This window comes from Fulmarus glacialis, unplaced genomic scaffold (assembly GCF_000690835.1).
Source record: "Fulmarus glacialis isolate BGI_N327 unplaced genomic scaffold, ASM69083v1 scaffold1803, whole genome shotgun sequence".
NCBI classification, from domain to species: Eukaryota; Metazoa; Chordata; class Aves; order Procellariiformes; family Procellariidae; genus Fulmarus; species Fulmarus glacialis.
In genome coordinates, this window is record NW_009200862.1 from 32,387 (window position 1) to 53,566 (window position 21,180).

Below are 21,180 nucleotides of genomic sequence, written 5' to 3' on the forward strand. Positions count from 1 at the left end.
CTCCATGAGTATAGTACTGGCAGCACTCATAGAAAGAATTGTTTCATTTGGGATCTGAGTGAATATCAGAAGCTTTCCTCCTTCTTCTTTGTGATTTTTTGTTTTCTGTATTTTAGTACATAAGTAATGATTAAAGTTGATTCATTTTCAGTATGAGATGTACAGACTGAAAAAAGAAATTAGAATAATCCAGTATGAGGATGCACTAGGCTGTAATAAGTTTTAATGATTTCCTCTGATGGATTTTGTCAGGTTGGCCTAATATTTTGACTTTACATAGAATTCCTTGTTTAATTTTGTGTATATTCAGCAGATTTCTTATTGCTGTCTCTTTTAGATAAATAAATAAGTCTGAAAATGGAGAATAGAACATCTCACAGGAAAGTTAATGGGAAGCACATTCCCATATCTGCAGGGAATCTTGTGGATATCCGTTTCTTCTGTCTACAAATTGGAGTCTAAGACAATCCTGTGAATCCTTTTTCAAGCATAATGGCGCCTTTTTGTATTGGTCCCAATTGTTATTTTCTTTTTCTTCCAGATAAGTAACTGCTCAAGTTTCACAGCATCAGCTCTGAAAAATTTCTGCCTCATGATGCCTCGTTGTCAGAATTTGTCAGCAAATTCTGTAGCCATTCTTGTTCCATGTAGAACATGGTCCAGAATTGTAGTTTCTTGGTTAATATTTATGACATTTTGAATGGAAAGGTTACCTCATCCTCGTCAGGCAGACTGCTTTTGAAAGCATCATTCTTTAGGAGTTAAGCCTTAAACATAAGAAATCCCTTCTCCTTTAAGACTGAAAAAGAATTGAGTGAGTTTTACTGGAGTCTTTGTGTTAGTAGGTACAGAACACAGAAATAATCTTTCATCTAACACTAATGTTTCCTGGTAATAGACAAGAAACTTCAGTTATTTTCAAATTAGATGTAGAGTTCCTACTCAGGCAGGTTAATCACAGAGAAAGGTTGATTGGTGGTTGTAGATTTGTTGTGCTGTGTTGAACATTTCCAAATGCTTATTTTAGCTGTTCTCTACCACTGTGCTTTCTGTGTGACTCTGTTTTCTCTCCGAACTGCTTTAGAGATTGAGACCTTACAGTTCATTTCCAAATGTAAAACAATTGATGGACAATTTGGTGGTAGTTGTGGCTTGTTACAGAGGTTTTCCTTGTGTATGTGGTGTCTGGTTTTGCCTTTGTGCTGTATAGCCAGGAAAATACGTGTCAGTAAAATGGTATGTTTAGTTAGTGTTAGTATGTTAGTGGCTCCTCCCAAAACAACCGTGAAGGTAGATTTTTCCTGTCGATAATCCACTCTACTAACTGGGAAAAGTTAATTCTTGGAGAGGAGCCAGTGTTTTCATGGGTGTTTGTTTAGGGATAAATTCGAAAAAAATGTTTATGCATTGAAGTAAGCAAGCTTGAACATACATTGATGCATTGAAAAGGGGATACATCTGTGCTGGTGGGTTGTGTAAAAGTATTCCCTTATTCTAAATTTGCTTAAATTAGCTGTACGCCATCCGGCTCACTCTCCAGATTGTCTTCCTTAAAAAGGAATATTCTTTTTTAAAAAAAAAAAAAAAAAAGGGGGGGGGGGGGCAAAAAGCAAACTGATAACAGAGTTGTTTTTAGCCCCCCCTTCCTTATTTTATGTCAAGTTTTAGTGCTAAGACTCTTTTTAAAATATAAACTTAGTAGGAGCAAAATCCTAAGGACTTTATAAATGTAATTTTATTGCATTTATCTCTATAGCTGAAATTAGTTATTCAGAGTGTTCATTAAAAATAAGCTTTGGTAAGTGACATTTTAAACAGGCATTCGGAAGTGATTGCAAGAAAGATGGTGATAAAGAACAGTGTCTAAAAGGAAGTGTAAAATTCTTCAACATTTTAAACTGGCCTGTAAAAACTTCAAATGTAGCTATTTGGACAATTTGGGAAATGTAACAAGAACACATTACTGCTAGACTGGGGGACTGCCAACATTGCCACGGATCAGTATTTTATCAAGTATTTGGTGTGTTGTTGGGTGTTGTGTGGTTTTTTTTTTTCCTTTCCCAAACATGCAGTGCTGGCATTGAGAAAACAGACAGAAGTTGCCTTTTTTCTTTAAATAAGAAGTGTGTGGGTTTTTTTCCTCTCGATAATGGAGAAAATTTTGAAAAGGTGACATAAACCCTTATACTCTAGATAGCAACTAAAAAAACGCAACAGAAAACCCCCATTTATTGTTTAATACAATTTGAACTTCACATACACATGAAAAGCTGTAGTACACTCTGTACTTCTCTATGATTAGACAAACATCTTCCAGAGCTTCTCAAGGTTTGCAGTCCAACAGATCATTGGCAGTCCATGAGGAATCCCATTTGTTGCTAGCAAGATCCAATTATTGTAAGAGGGAGGCAGGGCATTAGGCCCTGGGGCTTTTTGTATCCAAAAAACCTGTGGTCAACCATTTTGTCTGTGCCAAAGTTGAGATCCATTTATTGTTAGCTCTTATGATAGTTTCTTATCTTTTCTTTAGGTCTTAACGATGGATATTGTAACACTTAAAGTCTTATGTAGACACATGAATATTCAGGCAAGCAAGCGCTGTATTACAGCTGAAACAAGAGAGTTGCTGTCATCAGATTTGTTTAATTTGTGTTTCAACAATTAGCCAAGGAGTACAGTTAGGAATAATAAATGACCATCAGTCATGTTTGAGATGTTGGACCAGTAAAAACAATATTGGACTATTTACTGTGGGAAGAAAAGAGAAAGAAGAAAGCCTTCTCTGTCACTAAAACACAAATTTTCTTCTAAGTTCTCTCCTTAAGTTTACCATAAGCACAGTGGAAACAGTCTTAAAAATCAAAACCATGCCTTAGAAGATTGAATAATGGTGTGGGAATAATGTTAATAATCTCTGAAACCAAATTAAATGATAAGCTGCATGCTGGAGACAATTATTTATTTCATATTTACTTTTGTGTTATAGTGTAGACTTAGTGCGTTTTCTGTGCAACGCTTCTCTAATTACTTCCTTCTGCATTTTCATTGTAAGTGATAGAGAAGACTTTCTGATTTCTCACACACTAAATGCTTTTCTGTTGTTTGTTTTAGACTTTTTTGTATGTGAAATGCACACAAGAAATAGTTTAGTCTTGTCATTAATTAAAGCTACAGTCTGTCCCTGTTCTGCTCTGATGCCCCTAGTACCACTCTCGTCACCCTGCCCTCCAAAAGCCCCCAGCCCTGGAAAACAATACATGCTTTTTAACTAAGATCATAATCCAGTTTTGCAATAAATACTTTTACCTTTTTTTTCCTGGGAATTATCCTACTAAAAATGGTGTGTTACCATGTAAGTTGGCCGTAGTATCTCTGAAAATGCTCACTCTCAGACTTTTCAAAATAAGAATTTGGTGGCTCTTTGGAGCTGTGATTTACAGACTTCCTCCTGTGTATCTTGAGTTGATGAATTCTTTATCGCTTTGCCAGGGGTCGTGGACTTTTATATAATTCCATTGAAGCTATCCGTCCTCTGAAAGAATTTTGAGTACTTGGAATGGTACAGCTGTCAAATTAGATGGATTACCAGCTTTAGCATTTGATACATAACCACGATGCTGGGAGAAAGAGCTAGGCTTAGAGGCAGTCTCTGTTTTTAAGTAGACTATTTAAACCATAAGACTCTGTTAATGTATTATTTATAAGGTTTGCTAGCTTACATTCCATTTTCCTCTCTGATTTTTGTCTTGTAGTGTTGTCCCTCAGACCACAGTAATACTGAACAACGACCGGCAGAATTCAATTGTAGCCAAGATGGTTGGGCAGGAAGAACCATTGAGCAGAACAGCGGATTCTCTGGAAAATATCCTTAGCAAGTTAGTAGCAGTTATGGGAATCCTCCCGCTTTGTTCCCTCCTTTGACAGATCAGTATCAGTGTCTGCAGTAATTTGAAGTGCAAAATGAGAAATGTTCTAGGTAATAGTGGGGGGAAAAACATTGAACCGGTACTTGAATATTTTGTCAGGCTGACAGTTCTGCCTAGGGAAACCTCGTATCAGCAGTAAAGGTACAGAGCAATGCTTCATTCTTGATGGGGAGAGAACATCTTGGAGGATCTGGGATTAGTTCAACGTTAGTTGATAGCTGACAGTTGAAAGAAAGAGTGCCCATAGCTACATATTTTTTACATGGATGCACGATCACTTGGGAACGTGCCAAGATCCTGTACTTAACCAACTGAAGAACCAATATGCAGCAGCCCAGGAAGGCTTGTTAGAATTTGTACTCTCTAAAGCAAATTTTAAATTAAGTGGAACTGGAGATTCTGGGTAGAAAATGTTCTTACATAATATGTTTTTATAAATTATTTAAATATTTTTTTCTTTTGCTCACTGGGCCTAGATTTTTCCATTGATGCAAATTTAGAAAGTGTGCATCTAAAATTTTTTATTTCTTCTGCTGGATATTTTGCGGGATTTTATTTTGCTGGATAGCTCTGAATTATAAACAGGAGTAGGCTTGTTTAAAGGAGTATGCTTTTATAATACATTTATTTTTGTCGATTAGTGTTTTTGATTCCCTTATAAATGATGCTATTACTGACCAAGGATTGTGTTTTCCCAAAGTTACGTACTTTTCTTTTCCATAGTGCTGTTCCTGGACGTAGGCAGAACACCATAGTGGTGAAAGTTCCAGGGCATGACGACAGTCACAATGAAGACGGAGAGAGTGGCTCTGAGGCCAGTGACTCAGTTTCCAACAGTGGACAATTAGGAAGCCAAAGTATTGGCAACAATGTCACGCTTATTACCCTGAACTCTGAAGGTATGCTGATCTAACTGTAAGGCTACTTGAGCAAAGTAAATGTGGTGGTGGAATGAACTAAGATTCAACTGGAAGCTTCAGAGATCATATTATGGGTCCAACCTTGAATTGTTAGGCATTACAGCAAGCATCAGACAGGAGTGAATGAATCTGAATTGTTTGGTGGTTTTGTTTGTTTGGGGTTTTTTTGTTGTTTTTTTTTTTTTTACTAGTTTACAGGCAGAACAGCTAATTAAAATTACTTGCAAAATTTAAAAAGTATGCCCCAATATAGCAGTGTAGCTTTATATTTTAAACCCTTTAAATTAATACATGCAACCTGCAGGATTTCCTATCACCAAGTTGAAATATTGTTTCATCTCCTCCCGTAACAACTTATGCCAGTCCGCTTGTGTAATTCTTATAATGTAAAATAGTTATTTTAGCAACTGTAAACAATTTTTATAAGGAAATTCATATTAAAAACAGACTGTTAACAGGATAGTGTGTAGTGTCAGATTTTTCTGAAAATTTTTTAGGTCTTGGACACAGAAATCAAATGTAGTGAAATCTAAGAATTTTGGATTAGCCTTATAAAGATATTCTATTTTATGTGGTTGGAAATATTGAAGTGAATGTTAGTTGCTATATTTTAATCACAAACAAGATGATATAAGGGTCATTGAGTTTTACGTTAAAATAACAAATGATAAATTATGTTTTAGTTTGAAAATATGAGTAATTTTTTTTTAATGCAGATGTAATTTGAATCCTAGACTTCAATTTAATAATTTCCCTAATTACTTTTTAAAACATACTTATTGAACATTTACTTACGTGTTATTCTGGATGTGGTAGTTCATATTTACATTCATGTACCTGAGAAGAGTGAGTTACTTCAGGAAATTGTTGCAGCAGAATGCACTTAGGAGGTGACCTTTGTGCTTAAGAGGTAAATGTGTGTTGTCTTTTTGATCTCTAACATTGAAACAGAAGGACTCTAATTTAAGAGTGATTCAGTTTCTTCTGCATGATCTCCAGCCATTGGTAAAAGCATGTTGAGTGTGAACAGGTTAGGATACAATTAGTGCTAAGGAATAATTAGTGCTAATTCAAGATAGCCTGAAACTGAGTATTTAAGAGTGCATTCAAAGATTTCAGAACTGACTAACAATTCAACGAGATGCTTTAAAACTTGGATAGTTAGAAAACGTCAGAAGTTCAGGCTACTGAAAATCTCATGCACCGAAGACTGTTTCTGAAAATGTTGTTCTAAGGCATTTGAACCTAGGATTCTTTGACATTTATGGATACCCATACAACATATGCATATTAGGAAGAGCTTTTAGGTTCTGTCCTGTGTGTATGTTGTGACACAGAGTTGTTTCCGAAGAGTATTTCATTTTGGGTCAGTGGGGAAGGAGACTGAGGCTGTCTGAGGAGTTCCTCTCAAAAAAATCATCGGATTGCAGATAGTGCTGATATGTTGATGTGAAAATACAAACAAAATGTACACTTTGTGGAGGCTGTTAATATTTCATATAGCTCTGCGTTAGCTATGCCAGGAGCAAAGTCTCTAACATTAGGAGGATATTTGTTGTATAATGCCCTTTTTGACTTGGTTGTTTGGCACAGATTTGCACAGACAAATGTGTGTTGGCCTTTTATGCCATTGTTGTATATGTAAATTTTGAAGAAACAGCTAATCCATTAATGTCTTCAGATCTGGTTTTCTTCAGACCTTTAGAACACTCATCCATTAAAAATCTCTCTGAGATTGATGAATGCTCTGAGAATCAGATTAGTAATCCTCCACACCTACCGCTTCTTGCCCTCACGAAGATGAGAGAGGACCGCTTGCACAGAAGGAATGCTAAGCGAACTAGCCTGCAGTATCTCACAGAAATTAAATTATTAATAAAGGAAGTGATGAAGAATAATAGGTCTGTTGTGCAGACTCGTTTTCTTCAGCAGTAAAAGGCAAAAGTTACAGCACCCATCAGCTTGCTTTCATCGTCTGTGAAAGAATTCTGAATGACTTTGAGTTGCTCAGAGGAATCTTGATTGATTGTAAAATACAAGAATGGCGTATTTCAGCCCTTACGGACTGAGACTAAACAACAGGTTTTCAGTATGACTCCCATCTGTCCTCTTGGGTCCGGAAAGCAAAACTAAACCGTGTTTATAGTTGGGCTGTAGCTGACTTTGCATATGGCATTGACCTGTGGATATTTTCAGAATTTAGTTAATACATTTATATAAAGGCATTGTTTGCTCTCTGCTGGCTGTTTTCAAAGAGCATTTAATCACGTATGGTAGTTTAAAAAATATTAGTATTATTGCCTTTCTGTTCTGGAAAAATAATTATACAGAAGCATGGAACCCAGTTTCCGGTTCCAATAATGGCCTAGAATAAGGGGGCGGGGGGGGGGCTTGTCGACTGAACACTATGCCTTTATTCCATCTCCAGTTGTATATTCCTCTTTTTGCAGGTGCAGTAAGGCATGTTCTCTCTTTTCTTTGAGCAACAGTTACATGATGCTTTCTTCTACTTTTCAAAAAACTAAAAATGCTCATCCATTTTACAGATGCAGTTAAAGGTCTGCAAAGTGTTGATTTTAAGATGTTGTATTTATGAACTGAAAGCATCTAGAGATACTGAATCTCTAATTTTTGTGAAATTTTTGTGATTGATTTTTTTTTTTTCCAAATTTCACTTTGGAAATGTCCTTTCACGTGGGGATGATAGTAATATCAACACCTGATGTATTCATTGGACTGCAGTTCTAGAAGTGGTGTTCATGAAGTAATCTTGCACAGGATAAAATCCAGCAAGAATAGAATTGGTCAGTATTGAATTACCAGTGTAAAATCAAATTAAAATAGGCTAGAAGGCTTACCACTAAGTGACTTACTATTTTTATTAATGTCAGATTTTTGGCATAGAAAATACCAAGTGCATCCTTATTCAGCCAACTAAAAAATAGTGTTTTTTTATTTAACCTGTAATTTTACCCCATAGATATTAATAACTGTCAAAAGTGGTTAGTCTGTTGTTGTTTTGAACGCATATGTTAGAGTGTGTCTTTTCTACTCTAACTTTGTTGCAGCCCAAGTGGATCTTCTGGGGAAATTAGAGAAGAACAGTTGGTATGGATATATAAACAGTAGTGTAAGTTTATAACCATGCGCTTTAGATGTAAAAAAACTTTTCTACAAGTAGATGATGATTTAATAATAAGATCAAAGCTCAAAATTCTGTTTTATCAAGCTTCTCTTTTAAGAAGGTATCTTCCTCCAGAAACACTGTTTGAAAGAATTAAATGCCCGCTGATCCTCTGAATGTTTAAATGCATCTTCAGTTTGTGGAGATCTGGATGGAGCCTTCATTTAAATCCTAAGTAAAAAATATAAACATTTTTTACTGCACTGAAACAAGGTACTGAATGAAGAAGCCCAGATGTGACCCACTACTGAACTCACATTTCAGTAGAAGTGAAAAAGGAGGAAGGTCTTAAAACAGCAAACATACAACCTACCAAATAAAACTGCGTCCAAGCTGCTCTATTCTGGTAATTTAAACTGCTCAAGCAATGCTAAAACATTAATTTTAAGTGTTGTCTGTAAGGTGTACTTGACTTAATCATCACCCATCTCTTTTCTCTTTATTTTTCTGATTTAGGCAAAAAATCCCCTCCTCGTATTTTTTTAACACAATACATTAATGGTGTTAAAAAAGGTCCTCACTTTAACCAAGAGTCATTGTTTCAAACCAGAGATCTTTTTGTTGTATAATTATCTTAGTTATAATCTTAGCTAAGAAGTTCTGATTTGGAAGAACTTTTGGAGAGCAGCTCTGATTAAATTAAACTATGTTACCAGTTGTGAAACTGTTCTTACTTGCAGTGCACTTAACTAATTAAATCTCAAGTCCGGTTAACCTTTCTTTTCTCTTTCTCTCTCTGTCATTTGAAACATCAAAGCTATATAGGTAACTCATGCATTGTGGTAAAAATGCAGCTAAGCAGTTTACATCAGGAGATACACCTTTGTGTTTTCATATAAAAGTTTTCTTTCTGAAGTGTGGCTTTTAGAAATTTGAAGTACCCAGCTGTTCCCATGTTTTTTAGAAGTCTTTTGTGTAGTAGTTATTCTCTGAATACATGAACATGTTTGTTTTAGCAGAAATGTTTTCTGGAGGAAAGAAACCACCAAACATGAGTTATAGCATGACCAGTCAAACTTATAAACAAACCATTTTACTGTGCGAGTATCTAAGAATTTGGATAGAGGCTGGTTTTCGGAAAGGTTTTGGTAGATGAAAACAATGTAAATACAATGAAAATTAATGTTTTTGCTGTGTTCTCATGAGGCACTGTATGCTTCTTTTTTAATCTGGAGGAAACCTGTGTTTAAAAATATAGGGAACTTTTCTTGTTCGTTGTCCTAATTTTCTTTTTTCCCCCAGCATGGATTACACATCTTTCTTGTTTAATGGAATAAGGAATAAGAAACAAACATTTATCACTAAGAAGTGTTTAAAATAAATGTCAACAATTGATAGATGTGTTTTTGCTCTTTTAAAAGTCCAGTTAATTTTGACATGAATGTGTTTCTACTGTAGTTTTGGAGTACAGCATACACTCAGTTTAAACAAAGTTGTGCTTTTTTTAATCTTGAACTTTTTAATTAGGCTTAAAAATGATGAGCAATTGATTAATGAAGAACATTTTTAAAACATCATCATTTGGGCCTTGTGTCTATGTACATGTTATTTTTGTAATGAACTGCTGTAGATCTTCAGAAGCTGTTACAAAAAACTTGTTTGTCCATTTGTGAGGATTTAGTTGCTATGTGTCTTAAGTGGTTTATAATGCAGTGATTTTTATCCATCTGTTCAGCTGTGATTGGAATGGAGCTGATATTTCTCTCAGGTGTATTGAAGCTGTGCAGAATTGTGTGACTTAAATGTCATGGACACACTCCAACTTTGTACGGTCCACTGTATTATGCAAAGCAAAGATAGCATAGGAAGAGATTTCATTAATTTTGCTGATAGGGTTTTGGAGTGGGAGAGCCATTAAGTTTTATGTACTAAACATGCTGAAATTTTTTTTTTCTTAAACAGTTGCATGGGAGTTTGTGTGCTAAATGAAGTGAAGCACTATTCTATTTTCCTCTTCAGTTTTCAGATACTGTACTTCTTACACTTTCAGGGTGGTAACAGAAGGAAAAGTTTAGACTGTTAGGTTATTTTGAGGAGACTATTTTTTCTGTGCTTTCCAGAATTTGTGTACGTTTGTGAAGGTCTGTAGACTCTGAATTGGATTTCACCAACTAAAATGCTACAGCATTTGCGAATTGATTCTTTAGGCTTTTATATCTCTGAAGGTATTGGTACTAGCTGATTATGTGGTAAGGTCTCGTGTGTAGTCTCTGTTCACAAAACTTTCATCCTAACATTGTTGCGTTCTTTTGGATTTTGCCTTCCACTGCAAAAAATAATACTGTGAAGAACATTAGATCCACACGAGTTTTAAATTACAGAAGTTTTAAACCTATGATATTAAGTACCTATATTTTTTTCTGACTTCAATGAATTCTCTAGTACCGGTATGTGGCTGTAATCCTGTTAAGGGTTGGTTTTCAATTGACTAAGCTATAACCTGGCAACTGTATGCACTTTCATGCTCACCACAAATCTGTTAAAAAATATTCTCACATTCTCAAATATATTTGTCTAAACTTTTTAACTGAAGAGTTTCAGCATTAGCTGAAGAAAAGCAAGTTGCAGTAACTATGAACAAGTAAGTTCTGGTAAGAATGGTGAGTAGATTTTCAGATGATCGACACTTAAAAGGAGCCTTTTATGTTCTTAATAGGTAACATCTGAGATGAAAATAATACTCGTTTGTCCGGGCTCCAGTTACCTCCCATGTTATTTACTGTAAGGCCTCCTCTCTGGCCTTATATTCAGAAAGCTGTTACAAATAGGATTTTCCAAACTCGTCATTTTAACACCATCATATTCTCCTTGTATCCCTTTCCACATGGCACCCTGGTTTTGAAGGAAGACCTTGTCCTTTGCCATCTCCCAGTCACTTTTTGAGTTGCTCTGACTTCCTCAGCCATAGATGAGAGGTTTCCTTGCTTGTAATGTTTTCAGAGACTTTTATGCTTTCTTCTACTTCCTTGGGAGGAGATCCTCATAACTATACGTACATCACTGTCCATAATACTCGCTCATAAAATTGTCTTTTCTCATGGTGTTTACATAAAACTTAGCAATACTTAAAATACCTTTCTTTTAATATACTTTAAGATACTCTTGCTTTTGGTGATGCCTACCATCTCAGTGTGTTGTCACCTGCCTGCCTCTCCGTAGTCTACCTATTGTCTCCTGCCTTATCCTTGGTTTGCAAAATTGCTGGGTAAGGATGTTGTATTTGTTCTGTACCTTCTGCAACACTTGATTCTGATTTAAGTGTTACACTCCTGGATTTATAGGAAACAGTCAAAAGTGTGGCTGTTGCTTACTTGTGATTTCTCATTTGTTGGGTAAACTGCTTGGAATTCATGTATAAAAAAATCACACTTAGTTCATAAAGAACTCGTTCTGATAAATCTTGAGCTTGCACTAAATAGCAGTTTCAGAATTTTACACTGTTAAGTACTGTTTTACCAAGAAACATATGCAAACAGCAGAAAGCAAAGAATAGATAATATCCAAATATATTTACTGATTTTTTCTGATAAATTAGTTTTGCTGTGATCAGGCAGTTTTGTGTTTCCTCTGAAGGTGTTGAATTTTATTTTGAAAAACTTTACAAGAACTTGCTCTTCAAAATTTCACGTTCGAATATTGGTAAAAACAGAATTTGCCTTTTTAATGCAGCTTATGTACAGAAAAAATACTAACTTAAGCAGCTGCTTCAATTTAGCTCAACAAAGCTCAAATGTTGAATACTTACTGTTCAACTAAAGAACAGGCTATCTAAAGGCACTGTGATTATACTTGCACACTTCTGTAGGAGATACGGTGAGAGCATTATTTTGCTTAATCCTAGATACTGCTTTCAAGATACAAGGGGCTTCAAGATGTAAGGAATATTATAATAATACTGTTCTTACACATATTCAGTATATGGTAACATTTAAAATATTTAATCTGTGACTTACTGTACAAACAAGAGGAGCATCTGTTCCTAAAACATTAATGCACGTTATGTTGTCCTTTTAAATCTTTCACAATAGAGTTACTGTCCTATCTTTAACATGGAAGGAAAAAAAAAGCAGGACCTCTCATCTTTGTGGTATAAGAATGTCCCATTCAGCATTACTATGCTGCTTTAAAAGCAGATATTTTTTTGAAATGCCTGTGCTAAAGCCAAGACTTTGAGATTACTAAGAAAGAAACACACTGTCCTTAGCATCTCCCAAGTATGTGAAATGCTCTTGAACAGAGCTCCATGAAAGCTGTTTTTAAGTGATACAAATAAATGGCAAGATCCATTGATTTAGAATTCGGTTCAGTGAACTTTACACTTGATATACTGACATAGGATGTTTGGTATCATCTATGATAGTTTTGTATCATATCTGCTTTCTCTGCATTCCTTTAACTGCATTTTAAGACTATAAAAAAATATAGAATTAAAAATGTGAACATGCATATTTTTTGAGAAGATAAGGGAAAACTGGTCTACATAGTGTGTTAATTAAAGGATGAATAATATTTTTCCAAAGCAAGTTGTTTAGTCACATACTGTCTCTTCAACTTGGCATCTGAAACAGTCATTTTACAACAGTAGTATTAAATAGTGCTCAGAATTTGCTTTCCAAATGTGAGTCCAAGCAGCTATTTGTACGTGGCCCAGACTTATCTGTCCACGGGATTTTCCAGTTCACTGTAAGATCAAATCTCGCATATTATATGATCATTTGCAGCACTTTGCTTTTCCTGCCAAGCTCCTTATGACCAGATACAGACAGTGAGAATGAACTTTTAAATAGCAACTTCTTGTACCTTAAAACAATATTATATGTTGCTGATGTGAAGACACTGATGAGACTTCAAGAGCTTCAGTGACTTGTAAAAGCCAAAGAAAACTATAGAAATTTAATTGCTTTGATTTTTTTTTGATTATTGGGAGCAAACAAATGAACAATGTTTTCTTCTTAACAATGTTAAGAGCCTGGTCCACTGTGTAAAGTTAAATACAAGAAAGAGGCAATAAACAAGGAAGTGGGCAAAATCCAAATTAGAAATCTGATTTTCTGACATGAAACATGTTTTCTAAGGGTTTAAAAAGCCCTCTAAGTCCACAGATTTTAATTTTTTCAATTTTATCTGGAATTTTTTTAGCTGATCGTTTTAAATTACAGATGATCGCATAGTCCTCATTTTCTGCTTCTGTTGAATAAACTACCTGGCCTTCCATGAGTCATAAAGTAAACGAATCTCCTCTTTCTCTCATGGATTTAACCATGTACTAAAACTTGAGGCCTTATTTTTAACAAACAAGTAATCTCACTGATGTTATGCTGAGTCCTCTATGCACACCATAGTATTTGCTGAGGCAAGTGTGCTTTGGTACTGCATCCCCATATATGTTCTTTCATGCTATGTTGTCTGTCAGACAACGGAAGAAACCACGAGTGCAGGGGAGTGCAGGATATATTTTCAGAATATCTCGTGTAGTGTACCGGTCCTCTAACCTTTGGGGCTTAGAAGTTAACTGGAACTGTGCCTGTTAGCCAAATCCTTTGTGCCGTACAGAGATTATACTTGGAGCATGAGATTTTTCTGGCTATCTTTCTTCTATATTTACGTGGAAATTAAACCTTTTTTCCCATGAGAAGAGTCAAGCGAAAAACTCCAGTTCTGTGGCCAGGGTTTCTGATGTTCGTGGATGTGTGTGTGTTGTATGCTTCCTTTTGCCAGAACTCCCAGCGTCTTAACTGCTTTTTGTGGTGGGAGGAGGTTTTGATGAACATAGCTTTAAAGCTAGTTCTTTAACCTTTCTTTTAGCACAAGTTTTAAATCACATTGCTAGATTTGTAGGTTAACTTATAGCCTGATTGTCACTCTGTTCCTTGTATTTAATGATTATTAGTTAATGAAGTCAGTGCTCTGTAGTCTCTGTCAGTTAATCACTAACCCTGTGAACTCTTGCAGGAGCAAAGGACTCGGACTAATTGACAGAAGTTTATTTAAAAAGATGATGTTGAGTCTTCTACACATCAGCCAAAATATTATTTAGTTTCTCTAGAAATGGGGGGTTATTGTTGTAGGTTAGGATTTGGGTTTGTGTTTGGTTTTTTTTTTTTTCCCAGGTTAATTAATCTTTCTGCCTTTGTACTGCAGCTACCAGTCGTTTTTCTCTGCTGCAAATGCCAGATTTGCACACAGCCTTCTTAATAAAATAAACACAACTACTTGGAATAATGGCACATGCTAATCTAAGTGTTTATGAGGGCAGGTGTTTCCTTTTGTTTTTCCTTGTTTTAAAGGAGCGATTGACAGCACCTAGCGAGACAGCGGAGCCTAGCTTTGCTTCTAGTCTTACTGCTAATGCTCACATGTCAGACTAGGGGAGTGTATCCCAATGGAAAGATGTGAGTAACAGTTAAGTTAAGTATCTGTCATCTCCCCGGGCGGGGAAAACACGTACACTTGTCGAGAGCGAGTCTGAAAGCCACAGTGACTCTTGTCTGGTTTTTGTTCTCTTGACATAGGTTTTCTTGATACTAACCTTAAAGCTCGCTTGTCCTGTTTCCATAGAAATGCTTGTTTGTGCAGCAGCCCCAGCTGCCTCTTGTCTTCTTGCGCATGCCTGCCGAAAGGGAGGAATAGTCAGCTGTGTTGTGAGATAAAAGAAATGGACCTAATACAGTAAAAAAAGATTTGAAAACAGCATTGAAAAGTAACCTAGTTCTGCATTCAGTAGAATGGAGATAAAGGCAAATTTTCTGGTCTTTAAAAAAACATTGAAGAGGAGCTAGAAATTAGTCTGTCATTGAAATGAGCTTCTGAGTACAGAGAGGAAATCAGATAAAAATGTCAGGACTTTTAACACTGAAAGTAGAAATGATCAAGACCCACTTCTCTGATGATACAATATTTGGTGTAAAGAAACTCAAGGAAGTTCCTTTCCACATAGCACTCAAAATGCATTCAAAATGTAGCAAGGCCATTAGGAAAATTAAAGAAAGAAAAATACTTCAGGGCAAAACAAAAAAGGTGTGTGCTTAGCTGAGTTACAGATGAGTGTGTGCATTTATGCTTCATTATTTTTAAGAAAAGTGTGTTCTTTGACTGTATTCCTCCTCCCCAACCCTTCATGTGTTTGTGTTTTGGTAGCCTTTAAGGAATAGAAGCAGCTGCGTATGGTTGTACAGTGCCTAGTGGAGTCCTGACTCGGTATCTGGCTATTGCAATGTATGTACTAAATAACCTGAGTTATCTAGATTCTATCTAGATATTACATATAATGCCTGATAATACACGTAAAGAACCATTTCAGTAAGGATAAAAGGATGTTTGAGTGCTAGGAGCTTCAAATGATGCAGCTTTAATCAATAGTGTATGTACTTAATTGTTCAGAGAGAACTTCATCAAACTCCCAGTCTTTTTTTCTCTTTCCTTATTCAGTCTGTCTTCTCCTATACCACACCACTTGTTCAGAGCAGTTCTGCCTCCCTCATAACTGGCACTATATTTCCTCTTTTCACCAGTTTTTTGTGTGCCAATCTCATCATATTTGCTTTATACAAAGTGCCAGATGTGTTGGCAGGCCGGTAGGAATTATTTTTATATACGGTAAGGAATAGGTTAGGTTTTGTGCCCTCAAGTAGCTGCAGTGAGACAGTAGAGTCATGGTTAACTTTAGTCATGCAAGTTCCCTTTCTGTTGAAGCTTTTAAAGCCGGAGGAAAATGCAAGAGAGAATTTAATGTGGGGCTTGTGTTCATAGGTCAGAATAACAAGATAATGTCTGTTTTCCAGGCTGTTAGCAATAAAAGAACAGTTGCATGTGGTAAAACCAGTATGTTCTGGACTCTCTGCCAGTAAAAAAAAACAAAAAAGAAAAAAAAAGAGGAGATTATTTTGCAAATTGGAAAAAAATCTTTGGTTCATATAGGTTGATAGCATTTGTGAAACAAGACTGCAGGTGAAAGGTGTTCAGTAAGTAGTAATAACTCTTATATCTAATAGTAATTCTGTGAACTGGTAGGGAAGTAAGAGTTTGATAGGATGTAGAATCATTTACTCAGGTTTCCTAGAATTTCTTTGAAAAACTTACACATTTATCCAGAGATGGTTTTGTTTTGCCAGCTCTGCCCAAATTTTTATAAAACAGTCAATTTATCTTCAGGAACAGACTGTTGTTTTCCCTGATAATGTTAACCAGACTTGTGGTGAAGCCAGACACAGTGGCATTCAAAACAAGTCATAATTAATCTGAACCGTCTTCTTTTTCAAATGGCACCTGGTATTGTGAGCAGAAAACAGCTAGTGTGCCCTATTACATAGTTCAGGATAAAAAGTAAGGTACAAATAAAATGTATATATAAAAAAATCATGAGTGTATAAAAATATATTCAGAGCAGAGCAGTAAGTTCTGATTTCGTTTGAGGGACTAGCTGCTACATACATCCGCAATAAATATTTTTCCTTACAAATTATTACAGTTGATAATCTGATGTTTATAATGATATATCAGTTTTGCATAATCTAACATTTGCTTCATACTGTCATTATTCATTGCAATAAACTTGCATCTGACATGTGGTATGACTCAACCCAAAGGTCATGTTGGAAAAGTGTTTTTTAGTGTTTGAGTTGTTTTTATGTTATATTTTATTGCATACTTTTGGCTTGTAGTCTAGTAAAATGCAGGCTGCTTAACCTATGCCAGTACTTGGAAATAAAGATGCTGCTTGCTCAGGGGTCCTGTTCAATGTGAAAAGGATATGCTCATCTGTCTGAACTCTGTCACCCTATTTTGTGACTAGAAGGGTTATGGAAACCAGGAATTTGTGACTTTCTATATACCGTGAAACTCTAAAGGCATTTATTGAAAGATAAATCATGTAATTGAATGACTTGTTCACATTTTTACCATTCTGAAGGTGTGTGAAACAACAAGGAGATACTGTAAAGCTCTAGTGTGGAAGGGCTGAGAGACTCCTAAGTCAGGAAGCTTTGTTTTACTCCACAAAGTTGAGCAAACATAGAAATCAAATCCAAATGGTCTGTGTCAGTGAACATTGAAATAGTACTGGAATGTTGTTCTATCCAGTTCCTATTAGCATTGTCAAGATTCGTACTGGAAATTTTGTTTTTATCTGGAATGAGAGTCTCATCCTAGGTCCTGTGTTGCATCCTCCACTTCAGTAGGGATTGGTCATCCTTATGAGCTCTGTTCTAGTTTCTGGTTAGTCTTGAATCCACTAACTTTTGGCATTGTCTGCAAAGATTAATTTCGGTGAGGGCTTAGTATTCCTCTTAAAATGAATAGTTTTTTCCCCGACAAACTGAGAGGCTGGGACAGAAATCAAAAAACTTCTTTCTCTATAAAATGTGTGTCTGTATACACCAGAGAACTTGGGTATAGTTCTCCTGCTAATGACCTTATACTTGAATAGAAGGGAAGATGTACTTGGCAGATGATTAGCGATGGATTCATTACCTTTATGCTGGGCCTGCTCCGGGGTAAACTGTGTGTTTAGGAAATAATGTAGACTACGGGCCAGTAAATTTGAAGGAAGATCAAAATTTTGATAGGGATCTCTGGCATCATTTCAAATGATTGTTATTGCTTGTAATACTCTTTTAAAGTGATTAAATAAGTTACTGCTCACTATTGATTAATATTTCTTAAATTTATGATCTTGCTTAGACTCATTTTAATCTGATGCTTCTGGGCAAAAACGTGGTTTAAAGCTGTTAGCTTCTTGAAATTAGCTGTACTTTAAGAATATTATGGGATTGCAGTAATCTTCATTTTTAGGGGATGACTAACTTGAATGAGAACACCGTGACTATAGTGTGCTCTTTCAGCTGTTGGCCTCTAGTATGAGGCACTTTAAAAAGATATCTGAGAGCAAGTTAGACATCTGGACTAATCGCACCAGTTCCTCGTGTAGGCCAGAACATTAATGGCAATAACTTTTGGTCACCATTGGTGTGAATTTGAGAATACCTTTTTATCTGTAGCAAATCTTGTGAGCCTATTAGTCATGCTAAATTTTAAAAAAGTTTATGGAGACTACGAAGAAACTGGAAGAGCTCATGATAACTTAAGAAACATTGACTGTAACTTGAGCCTAACTGTTTCATTCTGTGCCAAAATTAGAATTTCCACAATCTCTGTTTTTAGAGGATTACCCCAATGGGACATGGCTTGGAGATGAAAATAATCCTGAGATGCGGGTCCGTTGCCCCATCACCCCTGCTGACATGCTGCACATCAGCACGAATTGCCGCACAGCCGAGAAGATGGCGCTGACATTGCTTGATTATCTCTTCCATCGGGAAATTCAGGCCATCTCCAACCTTTCGGGCCAGGGGAAACATGGGAAGAAGCAGCTTGATCCTCTCATGATTTACGGAATTCGCTGTGAGTATAATACTGAAACTTTTGAATTTATACTGTGTAGATAAAGCAGAAGCTGTCCGCTACTTGCAGTTAAACTACATTTTGTAAGAATGGGGTATGTATTGTTGTTGCCAGACACATGTTTTGTTAGCTTTTGTTTATGAAGGAATCCTAATGGGCTGGTTTAATTTAGTTTGTTGTGGGTGTTCACCAGAAATTCCTCAATCTTGAAATCCGAATTCAGATTTCTTTGCAACTACCAGCTGTGAGCGCACCAAGTGTAGTTAATATCAGAGAAATACTACTTTCTCAGATAATGGAACAAATAATAAAACAAATGACAGAAATTTAAATATTGTTCAAGTGTTCAAAACAGTATGGTCTTGAATCTTAATTTCTTACTTCCCATTTATATGTGTTATTTCAAAAGATTTTCAAAAGATTGCTGACACTGAGATGGAAAAAACTTGCAATCTTGACTAAAGGAGAGATTAAGTATCATAAAGTCTGTGGATTCATAACAGGAATGCGTATGATGCTGATGTACTTCTGTCTGCTCCAGTGTGCATGAGTCTTTTGGTTATTAAAGCTATTCTGCAGTAATGAACAGATACTACTTATATTGAAGATGCAATTTTTGTCAACTTAAAAGGAATCAAATGTGTTTTGCATATAGAATATAGTCACTCATTTTAAGTGAAAAGAAGAATCTGGATATATGCATCCTGTTCATATAGAGCAAGGACATACAGAATATAGTAGGCATAGCCACTAGTTTTGAGTGAAGAAGAATCTGGACATAAGCATTTTGCTCTGATACGGTGACTTCTAGTAGAGGATTACTCGGTGAATACATTGAGGACAGCCAAGTCTGTTCCACGTGCTATGGTGTAAATATTTTCCAGTAAAGGAGTAGGTGGAGGCCTCTCAAACAGCCAAGCATCTGACACAAGTGTTACAGCTCTTGTGTGATACCTTCGCTATGCATGTAAAGAGGAAACACATTTAAATGTTAGTGTGGAATTAAGAGAGAGTCTAAAAATGACCAAGTTTACTAATTGAACTAGATTTTAATATACCAGTAGATCTCACTGTTAAAAAATTCTTTATAATCACATCTTATGTAGGTCACCAATGGATTAGTAGAGTGGGAATAATTTGTTATACTAGAGTGTTTTGTATGCAATTGCCAATTTGAAATGCCAATTAAAGCTTAAGAACGTAGCCAGAGAGAGCTTATTTTGAATGGTGTTTGAAGAAATTGATGTTTTGTTTTTATGCTTCTGTTAGGGCAATGTGTTTGATAGTTACATGGGAGAAAATGTGAAGAATATTTGATGATGAGACTGCTGTGCTTTCTTTACACTGAACTGAGCTGAGGAAATACAGTCCTATTGACCTGCTTTTGTTTCTAGTAATTTGCTGGCTATCTTGGGGAAGTTGATAGGCAAAACTAACCCATTCAGTTTGCTGCATTAGGCCAACTTTTGTCTCGTTACATACCTGAAGCAGAAGACTTCAGGCTTCTACTGCAAGTATATTAAATATGTATTTTCAAGGGAGATTATGATTTAAAGTAATTTTGATCTCCAAAACCTTTTTATCTATTGATCTCATCAATGTAAATGACCTTGTTCCATTATGTTTTTAAAACTTAGATTTTTGTTGACAATAGTTTTTGGAAACATGAAGAAATGAATCTTGCTCCAATGTTAAAGCAAGCCCTTTTCCCCATCGCATAAATCTGTGAGCACAAATCAAACGAGTGAGTTTATAATTATTTATGTAGGAAGACCAGGTTTTTGAAAATGTGAGCGTGGGGAAAAGAATGTGCTCATGTGACTGAATGCTCAAGCTAGGGATTATGTCATTTATATGAGGCATTCTGACCATGAAGAAATTGGATTATAGAAGTGATCCCTGCAGTTGGAAAAGGTCTGCAATGGCAGAAATATAACAACAGTGGATCCTAAGCAGCAGCATTCTGAATGATGGACACAGAAACCACTGTCTGTGTCTTTGATGTCATAAGTGTGGTTTGGAAGGTTTGGGATCCAGGTATCCGAAACATATCTTTATTTCTTCTTCATGTTGACTAGTGTGTTGCTTTCTTTTGGGAGCCAGTCCATTACAAACTAGGGATTGTGTATGCCTTCTGGAAAAAATACACCCCACGTGAATCTGACCAGAGTTTACTTTTTTGGGTACCTAAATGTTAATGGTTATTGAGAATTGCTATCAGCAATGACAAGGAATCCTGTGGCAACAAGTGAGGAAAATGCATGTAAACTTGATGAAGCAGCAAATTTTAGTTCAGTAGCCTGTTTATGAATTTGCTGTGAGTGAGCATATGGATGGCTCATAACTTTCGAGGATGGCATTCTGGCCATGTTCAGTTCAGTGGCAGAACTCCTATTGAGTTCAACTGTGCCACAATTTCATCCCTAATATTTGTCAGAGAGGTACTGGGAAGAGCCTTGCCATGCCATATCCAGTTTGCTTTACTAGTCCACAGACCATCTGTTTTTTACTGGTGAAGTGTTGTTCCATAAAAACTACCAAAAACTGAGTGCAGTGCCAACATGGGAACTAAATTAGGTTGTTGTCCTAACAATGTGGTTTGCTTCTGCTCTGAGCAGTAATACTTTGATGCATTATTTTAAACTTAAATGAAAAATCTGTCATCAGCCTCACATTTGCCAATCATGGCTAGAAAAGCTCAAGCTAATATAAAAGATTTTATTTTTGCTTTTGTTTCAAGTTTCTTAAAGTT

The 21,180-nt window shown here is 36.0% G+C and overlaps 1 protein-coding gene across 2 annotated transcripts in view; it reads left to right on the forward strand.

Moving 5' to 3' along the window:
• The window catches only part of BANP (BTG3 associated nuclear protein), a 138,326-nt gene that overhangs the window by 17,973 nt on the left and 99,173 nt on the right, over positions 1-21,180 (forward strand). For both annotated transcript variants that reach the window (XM_009573734.1, XM_009573732.1), the window contains exons 4-6: positions 3,753-3,875; positions 4,650-4,825; positions 18,189-18,428. In XM_009573734.1, the coding sequence (XP_009572029.1) occupies positions 3,753-3,875; positions 4,650-4,825; positions 18,189-18,428 (539 nt within the window). The remainder of the gene's footprint in view (positions 1-3,752; positions 3,876-4,649; positions 4,826-18,188; positions 18,429-21,180) is intronic.